Below are 25,492 nucleotides of genomic sequence, written 5' to 3'. Positions count from 1 at the left end.
TTACTGGGGGCAAACTTTCCGCCCTCCTGGACACCTACACCACCCGATGCCATAGGCCAAAAAGATAATCAAGGACAACAACTACCCGATGCCACAGGAAGGCCAAAAAGATAATCAAGGACAACAAACACCCGATGCCATAGGAAGGCCATAAAGATAATCAAGGAAAACAACCACCCGATGCCATAGGAAGGCCAAAAAGATCATCAAGGACAACAACCACCCGATGCCATAGGAAGGCCATAAAGATCATCAAGGACAACAACCACCCAATGCCACAGGAAGGCCAAAAAGATCACCAAGGACAACAACCACCCGATGCCACAGGAAGGCCAAAAAGATCACCAAGGACAACAACCACCCGATGCCACAGGAAGGCCAAAAAGATCATCAAGGACAACAACCACCCGATGCCACAGGAAGGCCAAAAAGATCACCAAGGACAACAACCACCCGATGCCACAGGAAGGCCAAAAAGATCATCAAGGACAACAACTACCCGATGCCACAGGAAGGCCAAAAAGATCATCAAGGACAACAACCACCCGATGCCATAGGAAGGCCAAAAAGATCATCAAGGACAACAACCACCCGATGCCATAGGAAGGCCAAAAAGATCATCAAGGACAACAACCACCCGATGCCACAGGAAGGCCAAAAAGATCACCAAGGAAACAACCACCCGATGCCACAGGAAGGCCAAAAAGATCATCAAGGACAACAACCACCCGATGCCACAGGAAGGCCAAAAAGATCACCAAGGACAACGACCACCCGATGCCACAGGAAGGCCAAAAAGATCATCAAGGACAACAACCACCCGATGCCACAGGAAGGCCAAAAAGATAATCAAGGACAACAACCACCCGATGCCATAGGAAGGCCAAAAAGATCATCAAGGACAACAACCACCCGATGCCATAGGAAGGCCAAAAAGATCATCAAGGACAACAACCACCCAAACCACTGCCTGTTCTCCCCGCTATAATCCAGAAGGCGAGGTCAGTACAGGTGCATCATAGCAGCGACCGAGTGACTGAAAAACAGCTTCTATCTCAAGGTCATCAGACTGCTAAACAGTAATCTCCAGCACATCAGAGGCGGCTGCCTATAGACATAGATTAGGAATCACTGGCCACTATAAGGAAATGAAACACTAGCCATTTTAATAATGTCTCTGTATCTAGCATTACTCATCTCATATGTATAAACTGTACTCTAAACTATTCTACGGTATATTAGTCACTTTAATTGTGTGTAAATATTGAAACACTCATCTCATATGTGTAAACTGTACTCTATACTATTCTACGGTATCTTAGTCACTTTAATTGTGTGTAAATATAGCATCACCCATCTCATTTGTATATACTGTATTCTATACTATGTCACTGTATCCTAGTCACTTTAATTGTGTGTAAATATTGAAACACCCATCTCATGTGTATATACTGTATTCTATACTATGTCACTGTATCTTAGTCCTATGCTGCTCTGACATATGTGTATAGATATCCTTAATCCATTCCTTACTTAGATTTACCTGTATTTTGGGTATATGTTGTGAAACTGTTAGATATTACTGCACTGTCGGAGCTAGAAGCACAAGCATTTCGCTACACCCACAATAACATCTGCTAAACACGTGTATGTGACCAATAAAATGTGATTGGAGTTGAGTAGTGTAATAGTCAGACTACGCTGCCATCCGGGAGGCCGAGGAGAAGATAAGTAAGGATGCTGTGTCTGAAAATGATTTGTAGCATTAGTGACCTTAGGAATGTCACCCTGTGTAACACTATACCGCCATAACACAGGAGACAGAGAGAGTAAGAGAGAGAGAGAGAGAGAAAGAGAGAGAGAGAGAGAGAGAGAGAGGAGAGAGGAGAGAAAGAGAGAGGAGAGAAAGAGAGAGGAGAGAAAGAGAAAGAGAGAGAGAAAGGGAGAAAGAGAGAGAGAAAGGGAGAAAGAGAGAGATAGAGAAAGAGAGAGGAGAGAAAGAGAGAGGAGAGAAAGAGAGAGGAGAGAAAGAGAGAGGAGAGAAAGAGAGAGGAGAGAAAGAGAGAGGAGAGAAAGAGAAAGAGAGAGGAGAGAAAGAGAGAGGAGAGAAAGAGAGAGGAGAGAAAGAGAGAGAGAAAGAAAGAGAGAGCGAAACACACACCCATACAAACACACACAGCTCCTTAGCATCAGTAGCCGATTAATATTTCAAGAGCCTTGAAGGCAGAGACCTCCTGCTGAACAATAACCTAGATACCCACAGCAACAATAGATTCAGAGGTGAAAAATATAGATTTTATAGCATAACAGTGCATTTGACATGGGAAGAAAACACCCAGGCCTCATCCATGTATAACCCCGATCTAGTATTTTTGTTTGACTCAATAAACTTCAGTCATCTGGCTTCGTAGCTCTCAGTTCGGCCTGAAGAGAAAGCAAGCAGCTAGCCATGACATTATGATGATGCATGCCTTGTCATTATCTGAAATAAGTGTCAAATAATAACAGACAGTTAACATTATCTACTTAGCTATTAGCTAACCTTAGAGCCATTCCATTCCTACAGCACACCAATGAGTTCATATGGAGTTAGATAAGTAGCTATTAGCTATCTATCTAATGTACACTGTTATAAACACAATGATTCAGAACGGGATAGGTTTGACTTACTTTCATGTCGCCTATCACACTCTGGAAAAGTCCCCCCAGTGCACTGCATTCCTTCTCAATAACAGACTCCATTTTTCTGGACAACTGAGTAACTGGTCAGTCTGACGGTCAAGCTGGACAGCTCCTGAACTTAAGAGTTGAAAGAAAACCTCGGGCTCTTTGAATACAAATCCTCGGCTATTTGAATACAAATAATTTCGCTTTAGTTAATTATTCACCCAACGAGTGGAAAAGAGCTTGACTTGATGCAGAAACGAATAAAAACCCGCTCCAGCCTATATAGCTGGTTCGGCTCAGTCAAAAGCTCTCGGACAAGAGGTGAGACTGAGAGAAGAATAGTCGCTGACGAGATTTAAAACCCAATCGCTTCTCCACTCACGGTCCATGATTCTCCAAATGACACAATTCCCGAAACGTATTTAATACAACATGTATAGATATAGATCCGATAGTCTCTGGATATTCAACGTAAACAACAAAATGATCTACTCAAGCACATTCCAACAACAGCTCCGTCTCAGAAGCTCAATGTATTACAACGCAATTTCAGCTGGTCGAGTCTGGAGACTATGCGAAGATCTCAATTCAAACATACTCCTCGCGTCCTCTCTGCTCTCTCCTCGTCTCCTTCTCAAAGCCCATTGGAGGAAAAGGTAAGAGGGGCGGGACCTCTGACTTTCTCATCCAATGGGTTTGAGAAGGAGACGACGGGAGCGCAGAGAGGACGCGAGGAGTATACTATCTTCCCTAAAGATACAGAGCGCATACCCGAATAGCGAAATTGCACCCCCCCCCCTCCTGGCTTTGACGCGTGTGTTGGCTTCTTGCCTTTTTGCTCGAGATAGTTTATAAAAGGAACTACTGACTGATTTCTATCTTTCTCAAGTCATCATAACTGCTATTTAAAACGGGAGAGAATATTATTTCCGGTTTAGAAACAAAATTGTTCATGGAAATCGACAAAAACACTATACTCACACTCACACACACTAACTACACTGACACTCTCACACAAAACCTACTACACACATTCACATACTGTACACTACTGCCGCGTAAATATTGGTGAGGCAAACAATTTTATTTTTTATTTATTTATGCCAGCAAAGCCACTACACAACACTAACACAATACATTAATTGCACTATAACGGTGACATACAGTGGTGTAAAGTACTTAAGTAAAAATACTTTAAAGTACTACTTAAGTCGTTTTTTTGAGTATCTGTACTTTACTCTACTATTTATATTTATTATTACTTTTACTTCACTACATTCCTGAAGGAAATAATAACATAGCTAATATGGCTGATTTGCTTAAACAAATGTGGTTTCTATTGACAATTGACACGTACAAACTATGGCATAAGGGGACAACGAGCGGATAAGAGGCAATCCGTAATTTCGATTAAGACCTTATTAATGAGTGAGCTGGGACGGATGTAGTCAATATAACTATTTGTTCAACACTTTTGAAATGTACAGCGACAGAATTCAGAACATGGGCCATTCTTACAGTATTCTCCCTGTACACCAAGTCAGAGCCATAGGATAAATAAAGGCATATATTTTTTTATTTTACCTTTATTTAACTAGGCAAGACAGTTAAGAACAAATTAGCTTCACTCTTACGTATTTTATTTGTCTTTGTCGTGTGTTAATATTATTTTGTTTAACTCGGCATCATTGGGTTGTATTCTGGGTCATGTGACAAACACTATTTATTTTGTAGTGGAGGGGGGCAACAACATTAACAAACGTGTGGTCCTGAGCAAAGGCTCATTGTTCAGATTTGAAGGGGTCTAGTGACATCTAGTGGCCAACACATGCATAGCCTGTGAGGTGGTTTATGGAAACACAATTTCACCTGCATTTGGAAAACAGTATAAAAGTGGGACAAAGTACAAATGTGTAGGCATTGGGGTAAAAATCAGGACAAACATTTTGCAAAGCATGAGGTTTCCCCCAAGACTAATGGTTTGTCTGGACGGGCTCATTTCAGACACATAAAACTAGTGCTTGTCTCCCTTCACCAACAGATGTCTCCCTAGACTTTGAAAATGGACTCGTCACAAGTGCAAGTTGGAATCCTTGGGACATACATACCATAAACCCTAACCCTAACCATAACCCCTATCCTATCCTACCCTTACCTAACCTTAACCATAACCCCTATCCTATCCTACCCTTACCTAACCCTAACCATAACCCCTATCCTATCCTACCCTTACCTAACCTTAACCATAACCCCTATCCTATCCTACCCTTACCTAACCCTAACCATAACCCCTATCCTATCCTACCCTTACCTAACCTTAACCATAACCTTTGGTATTTGGTATGTTATTAGGATTCCCAATTAGCTGTTGAGAAAGCAGCAGCTCCTCTTCCTGGGGTCCAACACAGAACATGAACCATGACATAATACAGAACATTATTAGACAACAGCTCAAGGACAGAACTACATCAACACCTTAATAACCCTTAACCCTTAACCATTTTAATTATCAACTTCAACGGGGTGACGTCAGAGTTGGGACATCCCAAGGATCCCGTTTAGAACATGTCTCATATTACACGAAACGTTTAGGCTACATAATGTGACTTTTCTATGTACATGGATGACACAGGTCAAACTAAACCAGTCGTCTATTAGACCGTCCACTCCAAAGAGCAGGCGATGTAGACCTATTCATGGAAACCAGAAGCAGTTAGCTAGTCCGTCTAGACTGAGACAGAGAGTAGGCTTGTCTGTCTAGACTGAGACAGAGAACAGGCTTGTCCATCTAGACTGAGACAGAGAGTAGGCTTGTCCGTCTAGACTGAGACAGAGAGTAGGCTTGTCTGTCTAGACTGAGACAGAGAGTAGGCTTGTCTGTCTAGACTGAGACAGAGAGTAGGCTTGTCTGTCTAGACTGAGACAGAGAGTAGGCTTGTCTGTCTAGACTGAGACAGAGAACAGGCTTGTCCATCTAGACTGAGACAGAGTGTAGGCTTGTCTGTCTAGACTGAGACAGAGAGTAGGCTTGTCCGTCTAGACTGAGACAGACAGCAGGCTTGTCTGTCTAGACTGAGACAGAGAGTAGGCTTGTCTGTCTAGACTGAGACAGACAGCAGGCTTGTCTGTCTAGACTGAGACAGATAATAGGCTTGTCCGAAATAGACTGAGACAGAGAGTAGGCTTGTACATCTAGACTGAGACAGAGAGTAGGGTTGGCTGGTCCTCCTCTAGGAGGGTAGCTGGTCCTCCTCTAGGGAGGTAGCTGGTCCTCCTCTAGGGAGGTAGCTGGTCCTCCTCTAGGGAGGTATCTGGTCCTCCTCCAGGGAGGTAGCTGGTTCTCCTCTAGGGAGGTAGCTGGTCCTCCTCTAGGGAGGTAGCTGGTTCTCCTCTAGGGAGGTAGCTGGTCCTCCTCTAGAGAGGTAGATGGTCCTCCTCTAGGGAGGTAGCTGGTTCTCCTCTAGGGAGGTAGCTGGTCCTCCTCTAGGGGGTAACTGGTCCTCCTCTAGGGAGGTAGCTGGTCCTCCTCTAGGGGGGTAGCTGGTCCTCCTCTAGGCGGGTAGCTGGTCCTCCTCTAGGGGGTAGCTGGTCCTCCTCTAGGGGGGTAGCTGGTCCACCTCTAGGGGGTAGATGGTCCACCTCTAGGGGGTAGCTGGTCCTCCTCTAGGGGGGTAGCTGGTCCACCTCTAGGGGGTAGCTGGTCCACCTCTAGGGGGTAGCTGGTCCTCCTCTAGAAGGTAGCTGGTCCTCCTCTAGGGAGGTAGCTGGACATCCTCTTGGGGGGTAGCTGGTCCTCCTCTAGGGGGTAACTGGTCCTCCTCTAGGGAGGTAGCTGGTCCTCCTCTAGGGGGGTAGCTGGTCCTCCTCTAGGGGGGTAGCTGCTCCTCCTCTAGGGGGTAGCTGGTCCTCCTCTAGGGGGGTAGCTGGTCCTCCTCTAGGGGGGTAGCTGGTCCTCCTCTAGGGGGGTAGCTGCTCCTCCTCTAGGGGGGTAGCTGGTCCTCCTCTAGGGGGGTAGCTGCTCCTCCTCTAGGGGGTAGCTGGTCCTCCTCTAGGGGGGTAGCTGGTCCTCCTCTAGGGAGGTAGCTGGTCCTCTTCTAACTATGTTGATATTTATCACACATTTTAGTTTCAGAGCTCAGCTAAAAAAGTGTGAACTTTTTTTGTATTTCTGTTCAGTTCTATTTGTGGACCACAGGAAGCTTCTGCATGTACAGCGGCTAATGTTGCTCCTCATCAACTAAACCATTCCAATCAAATCAAATCAAAATGTATTGGTCACATACACATGGTTAGCAGATATTGCGAGTGTAGCGAAATGCTTGTGCTGCTACTTCCGCCAGTGCAGTAATATCTAACAAGTAATCTAACAATTCAACAACAACTACCTAATACACACACAAATCTACGTAAAGGAAGGGAATAAGAATATATACATATAAATATATGGATGAGAAATGACAGAGCGGCACAGGCAAGATGCAATAGACGGTATAAAATACAGTATATACATATGAGATGAGTTTTGAGAGATATGTAAACACTATTAAAGTGGCATTATGAAAGTGACTAGTGATCCATTTATTAAAGTGGCCGATGAGTCTGTATGCAGGCAGCAGCCTCTCTGTGTTAGTGATGGCTGTATAACATTCTGATGGCCTTGAGATTCTATATGCATTCTGAGCGTTTTGTCAGTAACATAAAGACAGCATCTGACACAATATTGAGTTTTTCTCCAACATCCAATGAACTTCCTGTCAAGTGTTTTTATTTAATTTTGTATTTTTTTATCCAATTAGATTAGCGCATGGTTTTATCATCTGCTTACAGGAAATCCCCCAAAATGTATCGAGGTCATATCAGACTCAGAGATCCTGTCACGAAACAGAAAATAAAGTGAATGCATCTGTTTTGTACCGTAGCAGTTTGTTGTTTCCTTTCTGTATACAGGCGATGTAGGGAAACACACCAGATGGTGATGTCTAAACCATGTTTGTTCTGTCAGGTGGACGCTGATTGAGATATTCCACCCACCCAACCACTCCTGAATGAATGAATGGGTTTCTATGGTGACCTAAACTCTCAACTGCAGCACAAACTGCGTTCACTTCATTACACCTACATCCTAAAAGGATGCACTACTTTTGACCAGAGCCCTATGGGGACCCTATTCTCTATATAGTGCACTACTTTAGACCAGGACCCTATGGAACCCTATTCCCTATATAGTGCACTACTTTTGACCAAAGCCCTATGGGACCCTATTCCCTATATAGTGCACTACTTTAGACCAGGACCCTATGGAACCCTATTCCCTATATAGTGCACTACTTTTGACCAAAGCCCTATGAGGCACTTCCCTACAAAACATTTACACAAGGACTCTCTCATCTATCCATTGATGGATCTGAATACAGCTGGAATATTTTCTTTTTTTAGATAACCAGTTTGTTTACCACAATCAAATGAGTACTGTAGTATACTTCCCTCTCTCTCCCAGCAAACAGACCATACAAACCATTACTGTAGTATACTTCCCTCTCTAACCCAGCAAACAGACCATACAAACCATTACTGTAGTATACTTCCCTCTCTCTCCCAGCAAACAGACCATACAAACCATTACTGTAGTATACTTCCCTCTCTAAACCAGCAAACAGACCATACAAACCATTACTGTAGTATACTTCCCTCTCTCTCCCAGCAAACAGACCATACAAACCATTACTGTAGTATACTTCCCTCTCTAACCCAGCAAACAGACCATACAAACCATTACTGTAGTATACTTCCCTCTCTCTCCCAGCAAACAGACCATACAAACCATTACTGTAGTATACTTCCCTCTCTCTCCCAGCAAACAGACCATACAAACCATTACTGTAGTATACTTCCCTCTCTAACCCAGCAAACAGACCATACAAACCATTACTGTAGTATACTTCCCTCTCTCTCCCAGCAAACAGACCATACAAACCATTACTGTAGTATACTTCCCTCTCTAACCCAGCAAACAGACCATACAAACCATTACTGTAGTATACTTCCCTCTCTAACCCAGCAAACAGACCATACAAACCATTACTGTAGTATACTTCCCTCTCTAACCATTACTGTAGTATACTCTAACCCAGCAAACAGACCATACAAACCATTACTGTAGTATACTTCCCTCTCTAACCCAGCAAACAGCACAGGCCATACAAACCATTACTGTAGTATACTTCCCTCTCTAACCCAGCAAACAGCACAGGCCATACAAACCATTACTGTAGTATACTTCCCTCTCTAACCCAGCAAACAGCACAGACCATACAAACCATTACTGTAGTATACTTCCCTCTCTAACCCAGCAAACAGACCATACAAACCATTACTGTAGTATACTTCCCTCTCTCTCCCAGCAAACAGACCGTACAAACCATTACTGTAGTATACTTCCCTCTCTAACCCAGCAAACAGACCATACAAACCATTACTGTAGTATACTTCCCTCTCTAACCCAGCAAACAGACCATACAAACCATTACTGTAGTATACTTCCCTCTCTAACCCAGCAAACAGACCATACAAACCATTACTGTAGTATACTTCCCTCTCTAACCCAGCAAACAGACCATACAAACCATTACTGTAGTATACTTCCCTCTCTAACCCAGCAAACAGACCATACAAACCATTACTGTAGTATACTTCCCTCTCTAACCCAGCAAACAGACCATGCAAACCATTACTGTAGTATACTTCCCTCTCTAACCCAGCAAACAGACCATACAAACCATTACTGTAGTATACTTCCCTCTATAACCCAGCAAACAGACCATACAAACCATTACTGTAGTATACTTCCCTCTCTAACCCAGCAAACAGACCATACAAACCATTACTGTAGTATACTTCCCTCTCTAACCCAGCAAACAGCACAGGCCATACAAACCATTACTGTAGTATACTTCCCTCTCTAACCCAGCAAACAGACCATACAAACCATTACTGTAGTATACTTCCCTCTCTCTCCCAGCAAACAGACCATACAAACCATTACTGTAGTATACTTCTCTCTCTCCCAGCAAACAGACCATACAAACCATTACTGTAGTATACTTCCCTCTCTCTCCCAGCAAACAGACCATACAAACCATTACTGTAGTATACTTCCCTCTCTCTCCCAGCAAACAGACCATACAAACCATTACTGTAGTATACTTCCCTCTCTAACCCAGCAAACAGACCATACAAACCATTACTGTAGTATACTTCCCTCTCTAACCCAGCAAACAGACCATACAAACCATTACTGTAGTATACTTCCCTCTCTCTCCCAGCAAACAGACCATACAAACCATTACTGTAGTATACTTCCCTCTCTAACCCAGCAAACAGACCATACAAACCATTACTGTAGTATACTTCCCTCTCTCTCCCAGCAAACAGACCATACAAACCATTACTGTAGTATACTTCCCTCTCTCTCCCAGCAAACAGACCATACAAACCATTACTGTAGTATACTTCCCTCTCTAACCCAGCAAACAGACCATACAAACCATTACTGTAGTATACTTCCCTCTCTCTCCCAGCAAACAGACCATACAAACCATTACTGTAGTATACTTCCCTCTCTAACCCAGCAAACAGACCATACAAACCATTACTGTAATATACTTCCCTCTCTAACCCAGCAAACAGACCATACAAACCATTACTGTAGTATACTTCCCTCTCTAACCCAGCAAACAGACCATACAAACCATTACTGTAGTATACTTCCCTCTCTAACCCAGCAAACAGACCATACAAACCATTACTGTAGTATACTTCCCTCTCTCTCCCAGCAAACAGACCATACAAACCATTACTGTAGTATACCTCCCTCTCTCTCCCAGCAAACAGACCATACAAACCATTACTGTAGTATACTTCCCTCTCTCTCCCAGCAAACATAGCATACAAACCATTACTGTAGTATACTTCCCTCTCTAACCCAGCAAACAGACCATACAAACCATTACTGTAGTATACTTCCCTCTCTAACCCAGCAAACAGACCATACAAACCATTACTGTAGTATACTTCCCTCTCTCTCCCAGCAAACAGACCATACAAACCATTACTGTAGTATACTTCCCTCTCTAACCCAGCAAACAGACCATACAAACCATTACTGTAATATACTTCCCTCTCTAACCCAGCAAACAGACCATACAAACCATTACTGTAGTATACTTCCCTCTCTCTCCCAGCAAACATAGCATACAAACCATTACTGTAGTATACTTCCCTCTCTAACCCAGCAAACAGACCATACAAACCATTACTGTAGTATACTTCCCTCTCTAACCCAGCAAACAGACCATACAAACCATTACTGTAGTATACTTCCCTCTCTAACCCAGCAAACAGACCATACAAACCATTACTGTAGTATACTTCCCTCTCTAACCCAGCAAACAGACCATACAAACCATTACTGTAGTATACTTCCCTCTCTAACCCAGCAAACAGACCATACACACAGGCAATATTGTACACACTAATGTTAAATGTATCTGGAAAATAGTACACAACACCAAGTGCCACTATTCTTGATTTAATTATCATTGTTCAACATCATCATATAATATTAAAAACAGCAACTCACCTAATGTACAATACAGTACTACACTTACATGCAAATTGCCCAATAGCCTGCTATTGCCAGGCCAACAAAACACAACGAGAAAAATATAAGCATCATTCACAACACAGTCTTGAACATTGAGCCTTCTCCTGCTTTTTCAAATAGATACACTTTAATTTACCAGTAGGCAACCTGTATTATTCTGTATTAATTTACCAGTAGGCTACCTGTATTATTCTGTATTAATTTACCAGTAGGCTACCTGTATTATTCTGTATTATCTTGAATCTGTCACAAGAAAATACAATCGATATCATTCAGAACCGTGCTTGTTCTACAACATGCTAAAACACTGGCAGCTGTTGTCTTCTTTGTTTTTGAAGATTGGACATAAAGTTCTGGGTGTACTGGATGCATCAGAGTGAGGGGAAGGATCCGTTCTGGGTGTTCTGGATGCATCACAGTGAGGGGAAGGATCCGTTCTGGGTGTTCTGGATGCATCACAGTGAAGGGAAGGATCCGTAGTTAGAGGTCTTCTCTGCACAGGGAAGACTAGGCCTTATTGGGCTTCATTCCCAGGCACAGCGCTAGCTCATTCCTCTGGATCTTTCCATCTTTGTTGACGTCACAGTGTCCCAGCAGCACAGCCCTCAGTTTGTCCAGCTCTGGACCAGTGATGCTGGGCTGGATGGAAGATCAACAGGTAAAACACATTAGTAGTGAAACTATGTTTGTATAGATGTATTTTATATTGCACAAAAATTGCTCTTCCGGCACAATATATGTCCTTATGGCCAGCCAGGACAGAGGACACTGGACAGTAGATGTCCTTATGTCCAGCCAGGACAGAGAACACTGGACAGTAGATGTCCTTATGTCCAGCCAGGACAGAGAACACAATAGATGTCCTTATGGCTATCCAGGACAGAGAACACAATATATGTCCTTATGGCCAGCCAGGACAGAGAACACTGGACAGTAGATGTCCTTATGGCCAGCCAGGACAGAGGACACTGGACAGTAGATGTCCTTATGTCCAGCCAGGACAGAGAACACATTAGATGTCCTTATGGCTATCCAGGACAGAGAACACAATAGATGTCCTTATGTCCAGCCAGGACAGAGAACACAATAGATGTCCTTATGGCTATCCAGGACAGAGAACACAATAGATGTCCTTATGGCCATCCAGGACAGAGAACACAATAGATGTCCTTATGGCTATCCAGGACAGAGAACACAATAGATGTCCTTATGGCCAGCCAGGACAGAGAACACAATAGATGTCCTTATGGCCAGCCAGGACAGAGAACACAATAGATGTCCTTATGGCCAGCCAGGACAGAGGACACTGGACAGTAGATGTCCTTATGGCCATCCAGGACAGAGAACACAATAGATGTCCTTATGGCCAGCCAGGACAGAGAACACAATAGATGTCCTTATGTCCAGCCAGGACAGAGAACACAATAGATGTCCTTATGTCCAGCCAGGACAGAGAACACAGTAGATGTCCTTATGGCCAGCCAGGACAGAGAACACAATAGATGTCCTTATGTCCAGCCAGGACAGAGAACACAGTAGATGTCCTTATGGCCAGCCAGGACAGAGGACACTGTAGATGTCCTTATGGCCATCCAGGACAGAGAACACAGTAGATGTCCTTAAGGCCAGCCAGGACAGAGAACACAGTAGATGTCCTTAGGGCCAGCCAGGACAGAGGACACTGGACAGTAGATGGCCTTAAGGCCAGCCAGGACAGAGAACACAGTAGATGTCCTTAAAGCCAGCCAGGACAGAGAACACAATAGATGTCATTAGGGCCAGCCAGGACAGAGAACACAGTAGATGTCCTTAGGGCCATCCAGGACAGAGAACACAATAGTACACTGGACACAATAGATGTCCTTAAGGCCAGCCAGGACAGAGAACACAGTAGATGTCCTTATGGCCATCCAGGACAGAGAACACAATAGATGTCCTTAGGGCCAGCCAGGACAGAGGACACTGGACACAATAGATGTCCTTATGGCCATCCAGGACAGAGAACACAATAGATGTCCTTATGGCCATCCAGGACAGAGAACACAATAGATGTCCTTATGGCTATCCAGGACAGAGATGTACCAGATAGAAGCTTGTTCATAACAACGACATACACAACAGGTATCATATAGGAAGGACCATGTTAAGACTAACTCTGTGTTGTTGTTTGTGTCGAACTGCTTTGCTTTATCTTGGCCAAGTCGCAGTTGCAAATGACAACTTGTTCTCAACTAGCCTACCTGGTTAAATAAAGGTGTTCTCAACTAGCCTACCTGGTTAAATAAAGGTGTTCTCAACTAGCCTACCTGGTTAAATAAAGGTGTTCTCAACTAGCCTACCTGGTTAAATAAAGGTGTTCTCAACTGGCCTACCTGGTTAAATAAAGGTGTTCTCAACTAGCCTACCTGGTTAAATAAAGGTGTTCTCAACTAGCCTACCTGGTTAAATAAAGGTGTTCTCAACTAGCCTACCTGGTTAAATAAAGGTGTTCTCAACTGGCCTACCTGGTTAAATAAAGGTGTTCTCAACTAGTCTACCTGATTAAATAAAGGTGTTCTCAACTAGCCTACCTGGTTAAATAAAGGTGTTCTCAACTAGCCTACCTGGTTAAATAAAGGTGTTCTCAACTAGCCTACCTGGTTAAATAAAGGTGTTCTCAACTAGCCTACCTGGTTAAATAAAGGTGTTCTCAACTAGCCTACCTGGTTAAATAAAGGTGTTCTCAACTAGTCTACCTGGTTAAATAAAGGTGTTCTCAACTAGCCTACCTGGTTAAATAAAGGTGTTCTCAACTGGCCTACCTGGTTAAATAAAGGTGTTCTCAACTAGTCTACCTGATTAAATAAAGGTGTTCTCAACTAGCCTACCTGGTTAAATAAAGGTGTTCTCAACTAGCCTACCTGGTTAAATAAAGGTGTTCTCAACTAGCCTACCTGGTTAAATAAAGGTGTTCTCAACTAGCCTACCTGGTTAAATAAAGGTGTTCTCAACTAGTCTACCTGGTTAAATAAAGGTGTTCTCAACTAGCCTACCTGGTTAAATAAAGGTGTTCTCAACTGGCCTACCTGGTTAAATAAAGGTGTTCTCAACTAGCCTACCTGGTTAAATAAAGGTGTTCTCAACTGGCCTACCTGGTTAAATAAAGGTGTTCTCAACTGGCCTACCTGGTTAAATAAAGGTGTTCTCAACTAGCCTACCGGGTTAAATAAAGGTGTTCTCAACTAGTCTACCTGGTTAAATAAAGGTGTTCTCAACTAGCCTACCTGGTTAAATAAAGGTGTTCTCAACTAGTCTACCTGGTTAAATAAAGGTGTTCTCAACTAGCCTACCGGGTTAAATAAAGGTGTTCTCAACTAGTCTACCTGGTTAAATAAAGGTGTTCTCAACTAGCCTACCTGGTTAAATAAAGGTGTTCTCAACTAGCCTACCTGGTTAAATAAAGGTGTTCTCAACTGGCCTACCTGGTTAAATAAAGGTGTTCTCAACTAGTCTACCTGGTTAAATAAAGGTGTTCTCAACTAGCCTACCTGGTTAAATAAAGGTGAAATAAACAATAAATAAAAAAGACTGACTCATAGAGATATACAATACAACAGGTATCATACAGGATCATGTTAAGACTGACTCATAAAGATGTACAACACAACAGGATAAAACAATAGACACTTTATTCTACCTTTCCGAACACAATATTGTCCCACGTGACCTTTACAAAGACATATTGTTGATTATAATAGGAGCATGTATTGTCCCATGTTATGACCTTTACATACACGTGACCTTTACAAAGACATATTGTCGATTATAATAGGAGCATGTATTGTCCCATGTTATGACCTTTACATACACGTGACCTTTACAAAGACATATTGTCGATTATAATAGGAGCATGTTTGTGGCACATTCATAAAGATATTGTCTGATATTCTTCCCCACAACTTACCCTGACCAGTTCCATCATGTCTTTTACAAAGCCATCCACCTCTGGTCCTTCCAAAGCTCCGGTGTTACTCTGACCAATGGGGAAGAGAGAACATAGAACTCATTAAAAGCTCCGGTGTTACTCTGACCAATGGGGAAGAGAGAACATAGAACTCATTAAAAGCTCCGGTGTTACTCTGACCAATGGAGAAGAGAGAACATAGAACTCATTAAAAGCTCTGGTGTTACTCTGACCAATGGGGAAGAAAGAACATAGAACTCATTAAAAGCTCAGGTGTTACTCTGACCAATGGGGAAGAGAGAACATAGAACTCATTAAAAGCTCTGGTGTTACTCTGACCAATGGGGAAGAGAGAACATAGAACTCATTAAAAGCTCCGGTGTTACTCTGACCAATGGGAAAGAGAGAACATAGAACTCATTAAAAGCTCTGGTGTTACTCTGACCAATGGAGAAGAGAGAACATAGAACTCATTAAAAGCTCCGGTGTTACTCTGACCAATGGGAAAGAGAGAACATAGAACTCATTAAAAGCTCCGGTGTTACTCTGACCAATGGGGAAGAGAGAACATAGAACTCATTAAAAGCTCCGGTGTTACTCTGACCAATGGAGAGGAGAGAACATAGAACTCATTAAAAGCTCCGGTGTTACTCTGACCAATGGAGAGGAGAGAACATAGAACTCATTAAAAGCTCCGGTGTTACTCTGACCAATGGAGAAGAGAGAACATAGAACTCATTAAAAGATCCGGTGTTACTCTGACCAATGGAGAAGAGAGAACATAGAACTCATTAAAAGCTCCGGTGTTACTCTGACCAATGGGGAAGAGAGAACATAGAACTCATTAAAAGCTCCGGTGTTACTCTGACCAATGGAGAGGAGAGAACATAGAACTCATTAAAAGCTCCGGTGTTACTCTGACCAATGGAGAGGAGAGAACATAGAACTCATTAAAAGCTCCGGTGTTACTCTGACCAATGGGGAAGAGAGAACATAGAACTCATTAAAAGCTCCGGTGTTACTCTGACCAATGGAGAGGAGAGAACATAGAACTCATTAAAAGCTCCGGTGTTACTCTGACCAATGGAGAAGAGAGAACATAGAACTCATTAAAAGCTCCGGTGTTACTCTGACCAATGGAGAAGAGAGAACATAGAACTCATTAAAAGCTCCGGTGTTACTCTGACCAATGGAGAAGAGAGAACATAGAACTCATTAAAAGCTCTGGTGTTACTCTGACCAATGGAGAGGAGAGAACATAGAACTCATTAAAAGATCCGGTGTTACTCTGACCAATGGAGAGGAGAGGACATAGAACTCATTAAAAGATCCGGTGTTACTCTGACCAATGGAGAAGAGAGAACATAGAACTCATTAAAAGCTCCGGTGTTACTCTGACCAATGGGGAAGAGAGAACATAGAACTCATTAAAAGCTCCGGTGTTACTCTGACCAATGGAGAAGAGAGAACATAGAACTCATTAAAAGCTCCGGTGTTACTCTGACCAATGGAGAAGAGAGAACATAGAACTCATTAAAAGCTCTGGTGTTACTCTGACCAATGGAGAGGAGAGAACATAGAACTCATTAAAAGATCCGGTGTTACTCTGACCAATGGAGAGGAGAGGACATAGAACTCATTAAAAGATCCGGTGTTACTCTGACCAATGGAGAGGAGAGAACATAGAACTCATTAAAAGCTCTGGTGTTACTCTGACCAATGGAGAAGAGAGAACATAGAACTCATTAAAAGCTCCGGTGTTACTCTGACCAATGGGAAAGAGAGAACATAGAACTCATTAAAAGAGCATCATGCCAACATTCTAATCTCTCTTCTCTGAATGCAGACCAAACATCCTTGTTTTGCAACTCGTATTTAATTTACAGACCACAGAGGAAGCAGTTGCCCTGCAAATCAAATCTAACATCCCAGCCCCGAGGGTACTCTGTCTGTACTCACAACATCATAGTGGTTGAATATTTTGTCAAAGTCTCTCTTTCTGTCTTCTTGACTGGAGGCCTGTAAAACAGAGTCAATTTATGGTTAGTTTCATTTTCCATCTTCCTAGGAAGATTTAGCAGAGTAATGTAATGAACATTATCAGAAACATATCAACTGAACTCACATCCATTTTGAACTGTAGCATGAAATTCTCTTCTAGAGCCAGGATCCTAAAGGAAAACAGGAAATAAACAACAGTTTGATCAAGCAAAACAACACAGTCAGAAAACGTATTGGTACTCCAATATACAGTCAATCAGAAGTACCTGACCAAACGGTTCAGTATTCAGAATTGTAATAGAGTCAATTAGAAGTACCTGACCAAACGGTTCAGTATTCAGAATTGTAATAGAGTCAATTAGAAGTACCTGACCAAACGGTTCAGTATTCAGAATTGTAATAGAGTCAATTAGAAGTACCTGACCAAACGGTTCATTATTCATAAATGTAATAGAGTCAATCAGAAGTACCTGACCAAACGGTTCAGTATTCAGAATTGTAATAGATTCAATTAGAAGTACCTGACCAAACGGTTCATTATTCATAAATGTAATAGAGTCAATTAGAAGTACCTGACCAAACGGTTCAGTATTCAGAATTGTAATAGAGTCAATTAGAAGTACCTGACCAAACGTTTCAGTATTCAGAATTGTAATAGAGTCAATTAGAAGTACCTGACCAAACGGTTCAGTATTCAGAATTGTAATAGAGTCAATTAGAAGTACCTGACCAAACGGTTCAGTATTCAGAATTGTAATAGAGTCAATTAGAAGTACCTGACCAAACGTTTCAGTATTCAGAATTGTAATAGAGTCAATTAGAAGTACCTGACCAAACGGTTCAGTATTCAGAATTGTAATAGAGTCAATTAGAAGTACCTGACCAAACGGTTCAGTATTCAGAATTGTAATAGAGTCAATTAGAAGTACCTGACCAAACGGTTCAGTATTCAGAATTGTAATAGAGTCAATTAGAAGTACCTGACCAAACGGTTCAGTATTCAGAATTGTAATAGAGTCAATTAGAAGTACCTGACCAAACGTTTCAGTATTCAGAATTGTAATAGAGTCAATTAGAAGTACCTGGACAAATCGTTCAGTATTCAGAATTGTAATAGAGTCAATTAGAAGTACCTGGCCAAACGGTTCAGTATTCAGAATTGTAATAGAGTCAATTAGAAGTACCTGGCCAAACGGTTCACTATTCAGAATTGTAATAGAGTCAATTAGAAGTACCTGGCCAAACGGTTCAGTATTCAGAATTGTAATAGAGTCAATCAGAAGTACCTGGCCAAACGGTTCAGTATTCAGAATTGTAATAGAGTCAATCAGAAGTACCTGGCCAAACGGTTCAGTATTCAGAATTGTAATAGAGGCAATCAGAAGTACCTGGACAAATCGTTCAGATCCAAGCGGCCGTCCTTATTTTTGTCAAAAATCTTCATCTGTTAGAAAAAAAGGAATTGAGGCATAATAAAACATGTGCCATTTTAGACCAACGGAGATATTAAATATATTTAGCGATTACTGGTTTCCCTGCTTAAAAAACACAACTAAACATGTTTGTCAATGGTTCAGATCTGAGCACAAATAAACACATGTTAGCGTTTTTCATTATGAATCTTGTTCTGGGGGCAGCTCTGCAGAGAGGTCAACTAGCTGGCAAAGACACAACGTGATTAAGCCCAACCCTAACCTTAACCACACTGCTAAGCCTAATGCCTAACCCTAACCTTAACCACACTGCTAAGCCTAATGCCTAACCCTAACCTTAACCACACTGCTAAGCCTAATGCCTAACTCCTAACCTTAACCACACTGCTAAGCCTAATGCCTAACCCTAACCTTAACCACACTGCTAACCCTAACCTTAACCACACTCCTACCCCTAATGCCTAACCCTAACCACACTGCTACCCCTAATGCCTAACCCTAACTTAACCACACTGCTAACCCTAATGCCTAACCCTAACCTTAACCACACTGCTAACCCTAATGCATAGCCCTAACCTTAACCACACTGCTAAGCCTAATGCCTAACCTTAACCACACTGCTAAGCCTAATGCCTAACCCTAACCTTAACCACACTGCTAAGCCTACTGCCTAACCCTAACCACACTGCTAACCCTAATGCCTAGCCCTAACCTTAACCACACTGCTAACCCTAATGCCTAACCCTAACCTTAACCACACTGCTAAGCCTAATGCCTAACCCTAACCTTATCCACACTGCTAAGCCTAATGCTTAACCCTAACCACACTGCTAAGCCTAATGCCTAACCTTAACCACACTGCTAAGCCTAATGCCTAACCTTACCCACACTGCTAAGCCTAATGCCTAACCCTAACCACACTGCTAAGCCTAATGCCTAACCTTAACCACACTGCTAAGCCTAATGCCTAACCCTAACCACACTGCTAAGCCTAATGCCTAACCTTAACCACACTGCTAAGCCTAATGCCTAACCTTAACCACACTGCTAAGCCTAATGCCTAACCCTAACCTTAAAGGCACATTTTTGTTTTCATACATTTTCCAATATAGGCAATTTTGACTTTGCAGCTGACCTATCTAAGGGGAAATCTCTCAGCTCTGCCTCCAAGACAAGACTGATGACAATAGAGGTCAACCTGCCATTTTGACTGCCTCTCTCTTTGAAAATAAATATGATACACAGGTTAGAAGTACTCTAACGAGAACGAGGTGATGCCAGACCAGGCCAAGGTGAGAGAAGGAACGGGGTGATGCCAGACCAGGCCAGGGTGAGAGACGGAACGGGGTGATGCCAGACCAGGCCAGGATGAGAGACGGAACGGGGTGATGCCAGACCAGGCCAGGGTGAGAGACGGAACGCGGTGATGCCAGACCAGGCCAGAATGAGAGACGGAACGGGGTGATGCCAGACCAGGCCAGGGTGAGAGACGGAACGCGGTGATGCCAGACCAGGCCAGGATGAGAGACGGAACGGGGTGATGCCAGACCAGGCCAGGGTGAGAGACAGAAAGGGGTGATGCCAGACCAGGCCAGGGTGAGAGACAGAACGGGGTGATGCCAGACCAGGCCAGGGTGAGAAACGGAACGGGGTGATGCCAGACCAGGCCAGGGTTAGAGACGGAACGGGCTGATACCAGACCAGCTCAAGGTGAGAGACAGAACAGGGTGATGCCAGACCAGGCCAGGATGAGATACAGAACCGGGTGATGCCAGACCAGGCCAGGATGAGAGACAGAACGGGGTGATGCCAGACCAGGCCAGGGTGAGAGACAGAGAGGGTGATTCCAGACCAGGCCAGGGTAGGAGACAGACAGGGAAGGGTGAGAGACAGACAGGGTGATACCAGTCCAGGCCAGGGTGAGAGACAGACAGGGTGATACCAGACCAGGCCAGGGTGAGAGACAGACAGGGTGATGCCAGACCAGGCCAGGGTAGGATACAGACAGGGCAGGGTGAGAGACAGACAGGGTGATGTCAGACCAGGCCAAGGTGAGAGACAGACAGGGTGATGCCAGACCAGGCCAGGGTAGGAGACAGACAGGGCAGGGTAGGAGACAGACAGGGCAGGGTGAGAGACAGACAGAGTGAATCGGTAGGAGAGGTGTGACAGTCTCCCGCCAGACACTGGTAATCTAATATCTCAGTCTGTTAGATGAGATGATTAATACAGCTGGACAGAGTCATCTGCTGCTGGCTGCCACAACACAGCCCTGTCACAGTCCCAAATTACTCCCTATTCCCTATATAGTGTACTACTTTTGACCAGGACCCATAAGGAATAGGATGCCATTTGGGAACGCATTATCCTGTCTGATGAAATGGAGAGAGAGAGACCACACCAGGCTCCAGGAGGAAGCCATTTTCTCCTCAGGGAAGTCCATTTAAAGTTAGAGCAGAAGTTTTTCAGAGAAGGGAACAAGCCTCAGGGTATAGATAAGACTGGAAAAACCAGTCGGTGACAGTATATTGCGATGACCCTTTGACAGGAGTCTGGGAACAAGCCACATCGGGGCGGCAGGTAGCCTAGTGGTTAGAGTGTAGGGACGGCAGGTAGCCTAGTGGTTAGAGTGTAGGGACGGCAGGTAGCCTAGTGGTTAGAGTGTAGGGGCGGCAGCTAGCCTAGTGGTTAGAGTGTAGGGGCAGGCAGGTAGCCTAGTGGTTAGAGTGTAGGGGCAGGCAGGTAGCCTAGTGGTTAGAGTGTAGGGGCAGGCAGGTAGCCTAGTGGTTAGAGTGTAGGGGCAGGCAGGTAGCCTAGTGGTTAGAGTGTAGGGGCTGGCAGGTAGCCTAGTGGTTAGAGTGTAGGGGCAGGCAGGTAGCCTAGTGGTTAGAGTGTAGGGGCAGGCAGGTAGCCTAGTGGTTAGAGTGTAGGGACGGCAGGTAGCCTAGTGGTTAGAGTGTAGGGGCAGTCAGGTAGCCTAGTGGTTAGAGTGTAGGGATGGCAGGTAGCCTAGTGGTTAGAGTGTAGGGACGGCAGGTAGCCTAGTGGTTAGAGTGTAGGGACGGCAGGTAGCCTAGTGGTTAGAGTGTAAGGGCAGGCAGGTAGCCTAGTGGTTAGAGTGTAGGGACGGCAGGTTGCGTAGTGGTTAGAGTGTAGGGATGGCAGGTAGCCTAGTGGTTAGAGTGTAGGGACGGCAGGTAGCCTAGTGGTTAGAGTGTAGGGGCAGGCAGGTAGCCTAGTGGTTAGAGTGTAGGGACGGCAGGTAGACTAGTGGTTAGAGTGTAGGGACGGCAGGTAGCCTAGTGGTTAGAGTGTAGGGGCAGGCAGGTAGCCTAGTGGTTAGAGTGTAGAGACGGCAGGTAGCCTAGTGGTTAGAGTGTAGGGGCAGGCAGGTAGCCTAGTGGTTAGAGTGTAGAGACGGCAGGTAGCCTAGTGGTTAGAGGGGGCAGGCAGGTAGCCTAGTGGTTAGAGTGTAGGGACGGCAGGTAGCCTCGTGGGTAGAGTGTAGGGGCGGCAGCTAGCCTAGTGGTTAGAGTGTAGGGGCAGGCAGGTAGCCTAGTGGTTAGAGTGTAGGGGCAGGCAGGTAGCCTAGTGGTTAGAGTGTAGGGGCAGGCAGGTAGCCTAGTGGTTAGAGTGTAGGGGCTGGCAGGTAGCCTAGTGGTTAGAGTGTAGGGGCAGGCAGGTAGCCTAGTGGTTAGAGTGTAGGGGCAGGCAGGTAGCCTAGTGGTTAGAGTGTAGGGACGGCAGGTAGCCTAGTGGTTAGAGTGTAGGGACGGCAGGTAGCCTAGTGGTTAGAGTGTAGGGACGGCAGGTAGCCTAGTGGTTAGAGTGTAAGGGCAGGCAGGTAGCCTAGTGGTTAGAGTGTAGGGACGGCAGGTAGCCTAGTGGTTAGAGTGTAGGGATGGCAGGTAGCCTAGTGGTTAGAGTGTAGGGACGGCAGGTAGCCTAGTGGTTAGAGTGTAGGGGCAGGCAGGTAGCCTAGTGGTTAGAGTGTAGGGACGGCAGGTAGACTAGTGGTTAGAGTGTAGGGACGGCAGGTAGCCTAGTGGTTAGAGTGTAGGGGCAGGCAGGTAGCCTAGTGGTTAGAGTGTAGTGACGGCAGGTAGCCTAGTGGTTAGAGTGTAGGGGCAGGCAGGTAGCCTAGTGGTTAGAGTGTAGAGACGGCAGGTAGCCTAGTGGTTAGAGGGGGCAGGCAGGTAGCCTAGTGGTTAGAGTGTAGGGACGGCAGGTAGCCTAGTGGTTAGAGTGTAGGGGCGGCAGCTAGCCTAGTGGTTAGAGTGTAGGGGCAGGCAGGTAGCCTAGTGGTTAGAGTGTAGGGGCAGGCAGGTAGCCTAGTGGTTAGAGTGTAGGGGCAGGCAGGTAGCCTAGTGGTTAGAGTGTAGGGGCTGGCAGGTAGCCTAGTGGTTAGAGTGTAGGGGCAGGCAGGTAGCCTAGTGGTTAGAGTGTAGGGGCAGGCAGGTAGCCTAGTGGTTAGAGTGTAGGGACGGCAGGTAGCCTAGTGGTTAGAGTGTAGGGACGGCAGGTAGCCTAGTGGTTAGAGCACATATGTCAGAGTCAAGGCCCGCGGGCCACATCCGGCCCGCAAGAAGGTTTTTTACGGCCCCTGGGATGATCTTGATTTATTATTAGAACCGGCCCGCAGATCTTTTACACGCACCAATACTACATTTCCCACAATGCAAAGGTGACGCACCGAGCAGTAGGCTGCTTCATTTCAATATTTATTGGCACAGCAGTCGTCAGCATCACAGTAAAATTAACTTTCAGATACCCATCAAAAATGGCAAAACGGAAGGTGGATACTGAGAACCGGGGGTTTCAAACAAGGTGGGAGTCGGAGTATATGTTCACGAAGGTAGCTGGAAAACCTGTGTGTCTTCTGTGTGGAGAAAGTGTGGCGGTACTGAAAGAGTATAATCTGAGACGACATTATGAAACGAAACACGCGGACAAAAACAAGAATATGGACATGGAACAAAGGCTACAAAAGGCAGAGGAATTAAAACGAGGCCTCAAATCTCGACAGGCTCTGTTCAAAAAAGCCAAATCACAAGGCCAGGCTGCTGTCAAGGCCAGTTTTATTTTGGCAGAAGAGATCGCTAAATCAGCCCGGCCATTTACGGAGGGGGATTTCATCAAAAACTGCATGATTAAAGTTTGTGACGAAGTTTGCCCAGAAAAAAGGCAACTCTTTTTAAATGTGAGTCTGAGCAGAAACACCATTGCCGAGAGAGTAGACCAGTTGTCCATCAATCTAAAAGAGCAGCTTGTGAAAAAGGGAAAAGATTTTATTGCATATTCCTTGGCTGTGGATGAGAGCACCGACATTTCTGACATTGCCCAGTTGTCAATTTTCATCCGCGGAGTGGACTCCAACCTAAGCGTGACAGAGGAGTTTTTGGCTTTACGTCCTATGCATGGCACAACTACGGGGCATGATTTGTATGAAGAGGTGTCAAGATGTGTAAATGAGATGGAGCTGCCTTGGGAAAAACTCGTGGGTTTGACAACCGACGGAGCACCTGCGATGTGTGGACACAGGAGCGGACTGGTGGCGAAGATACGGGAAAAGATGCAAGAGGAAAACGCGACAGGTGAGCTGACAGCTTATCATTGTATCATACACCAGGAAGCGTTGTGCGGTAAAGCCTTGAAAATGGAGCATGTAATGAGCATCATCACGCGCACAGTTAACTTTATCAGAGCCAAAGGTTTGAATCACCGCCAGTTCAAGGCATTTCTGACGGAGTTAGAAACGGAGCATGGTGATTTGCCTTATCACACAGAGGTGCGATGGCTAAGCCAGGGAAAGGTGCTTCAAAGATGTTTCGAGCTTCGTGAGGAGATTTGTCTGTTCTTGGACAGCAAAGGGAAAGACACAACACAACTCCGAGACGAAATGTTTCTGTGTGAAATGGCTTTTCTGTGTGACATTACGAGTCATCTGAATGCAATAAACTTGCAGCTGCAGGGTCGGGATCGTGTCATCTCTGATATGTACAGTACAGTGAAGGCATTTAAAACCAAACTGACTCTGTGGGAGACGCAGATGCGGAAAGAAAATTTGAGCCACTTTCCCAGCTGCCAGACCATGAAAGAGAAGCTCTCTACCAGTGCGTTCCCGAGCACACAGTTGGCTGATAAAATAGGTATGCTTGCCGCTGACTTTCGACGCCGATTTGCTGACTTTGAAGCACAAAAAAGCAGGTTGGAACTGCTCGGTAACCCATTTGCTGTTGACGTGGAAAGCTCACCACCAAACCTCCAAATGGAGTTGATTGACCTCCAATGCAATGATGCACTGAGGGCAAAATATGCGGCAGTGGGTGCTGCGGAGTTCGCCCGTTTCCTCCCCGGCACAATGCCCCAGCTGCGCATCCAGGCTGCTCAAACGTTGTCTATGTTTGGCAGCACATACCTGTGTGAACAACTGTTTTCTTTGATGAACCTGAACAAAACATCACACAGAAGTCGACTTACTGCTGAACACCTCCACTCAATTCTGAGGATTTCTTCAGCTCAGAGCCTTACCCCGAACATTGATGAACTTGTGGAAAAGATGGGACACCACCAAGTATCACCCTCAACCTCAAACAAGTGAACATTACTGTGCAATCACATATTTAGAGTTTTTACTCAGTTCAAGTTTAAAAGTTAAAATTTAATATTTGTTTTCACTGCATGTTACTTCTCCTTAAACAAAGTGTTGTTTTTGATTAATAGATTTTTGCACTTTATTTTTTTGTATTTCAATCCAATTATATTTTAAAAATATTTCAGTTGAGT

The 25,492-nt window shown here is 44.5% G+C and overlaps 2 protein-coding genes across 2 annotated transcripts in view; both read right to left on the bottom strand.

Annotated features, from left to right (window-relative positions):
• The window catches only part of LOC139419358 (protein MTSS 1-like), a 112,548-nt gene extending 109,339 nt beyond the window's left edge, over positions 1-3,209 (bottom strand). The window contains exon 1 of the mRNA XM_071169301.1: positions 2,671-3,209. Within this exon, the coding sequence (XP_071025402.1) occupies positions 2,671-2,742 (72 nt within the window). The 5' untranslated portion in view covers positions 2,743-3,209. The remainder of the gene's footprint in view (positions 1-2,670) is intronic.
• Positions 3,210-11,238: 8,029 nt separating this feature from the next.
• Positions 11,239-25,492, bottom strand: part of LOC139378709 (secretagogin-like) — a 39,471-nt gene continuing 25,217 nt past the window's right edge. Inside the window, exons 7-11 of the mRNA XM_071121138.1 lie at positions 18,662-18,717; positions 17,398-17,443; positions 17,232-17,291; positions 15,273-15,341; positions 11,239-11,968 (exon numbers count right to left, since the gene is read on the bottom strand). Coding sequence (XP_070977239.1) covers positions 11,837-11,968; positions 15,273-15,341; positions 17,232-17,291; positions 17,398-17,443; positions 18,662-18,717 — 363 coding nt within the window. The 3' untranslated portion in view covers positions 11,239-11,836. The remainder of the gene's footprint in view (positions 11,969-15,272; positions 15,342-17,231; positions 17,292-17,397; positions 17,444-18,661; positions 18,718-25,492) is intronic.

This window comes from Oncorhynchus clarkii, chromosome 2, assembly GCF_045791955.1.
Source record: "Oncorhynchus clarkii lewisi isolate Uvic-CL-2024 chromosome 2, UVic_Ocla_1.0, whole genome shotgun sequence".
Classification (NCBI taxonomy): domain Eukaryota; kingdom Metazoa; phylum Chordata; class Actinopteri; order Salmoniformes; family Salmonidae; genus Oncorhynchus; species Oncorhynchus clarkii.
Note: the sequence above shows the minus strand (reverse complement) of the source record. Positions and strands in the feature narration are given on the sequence as shown.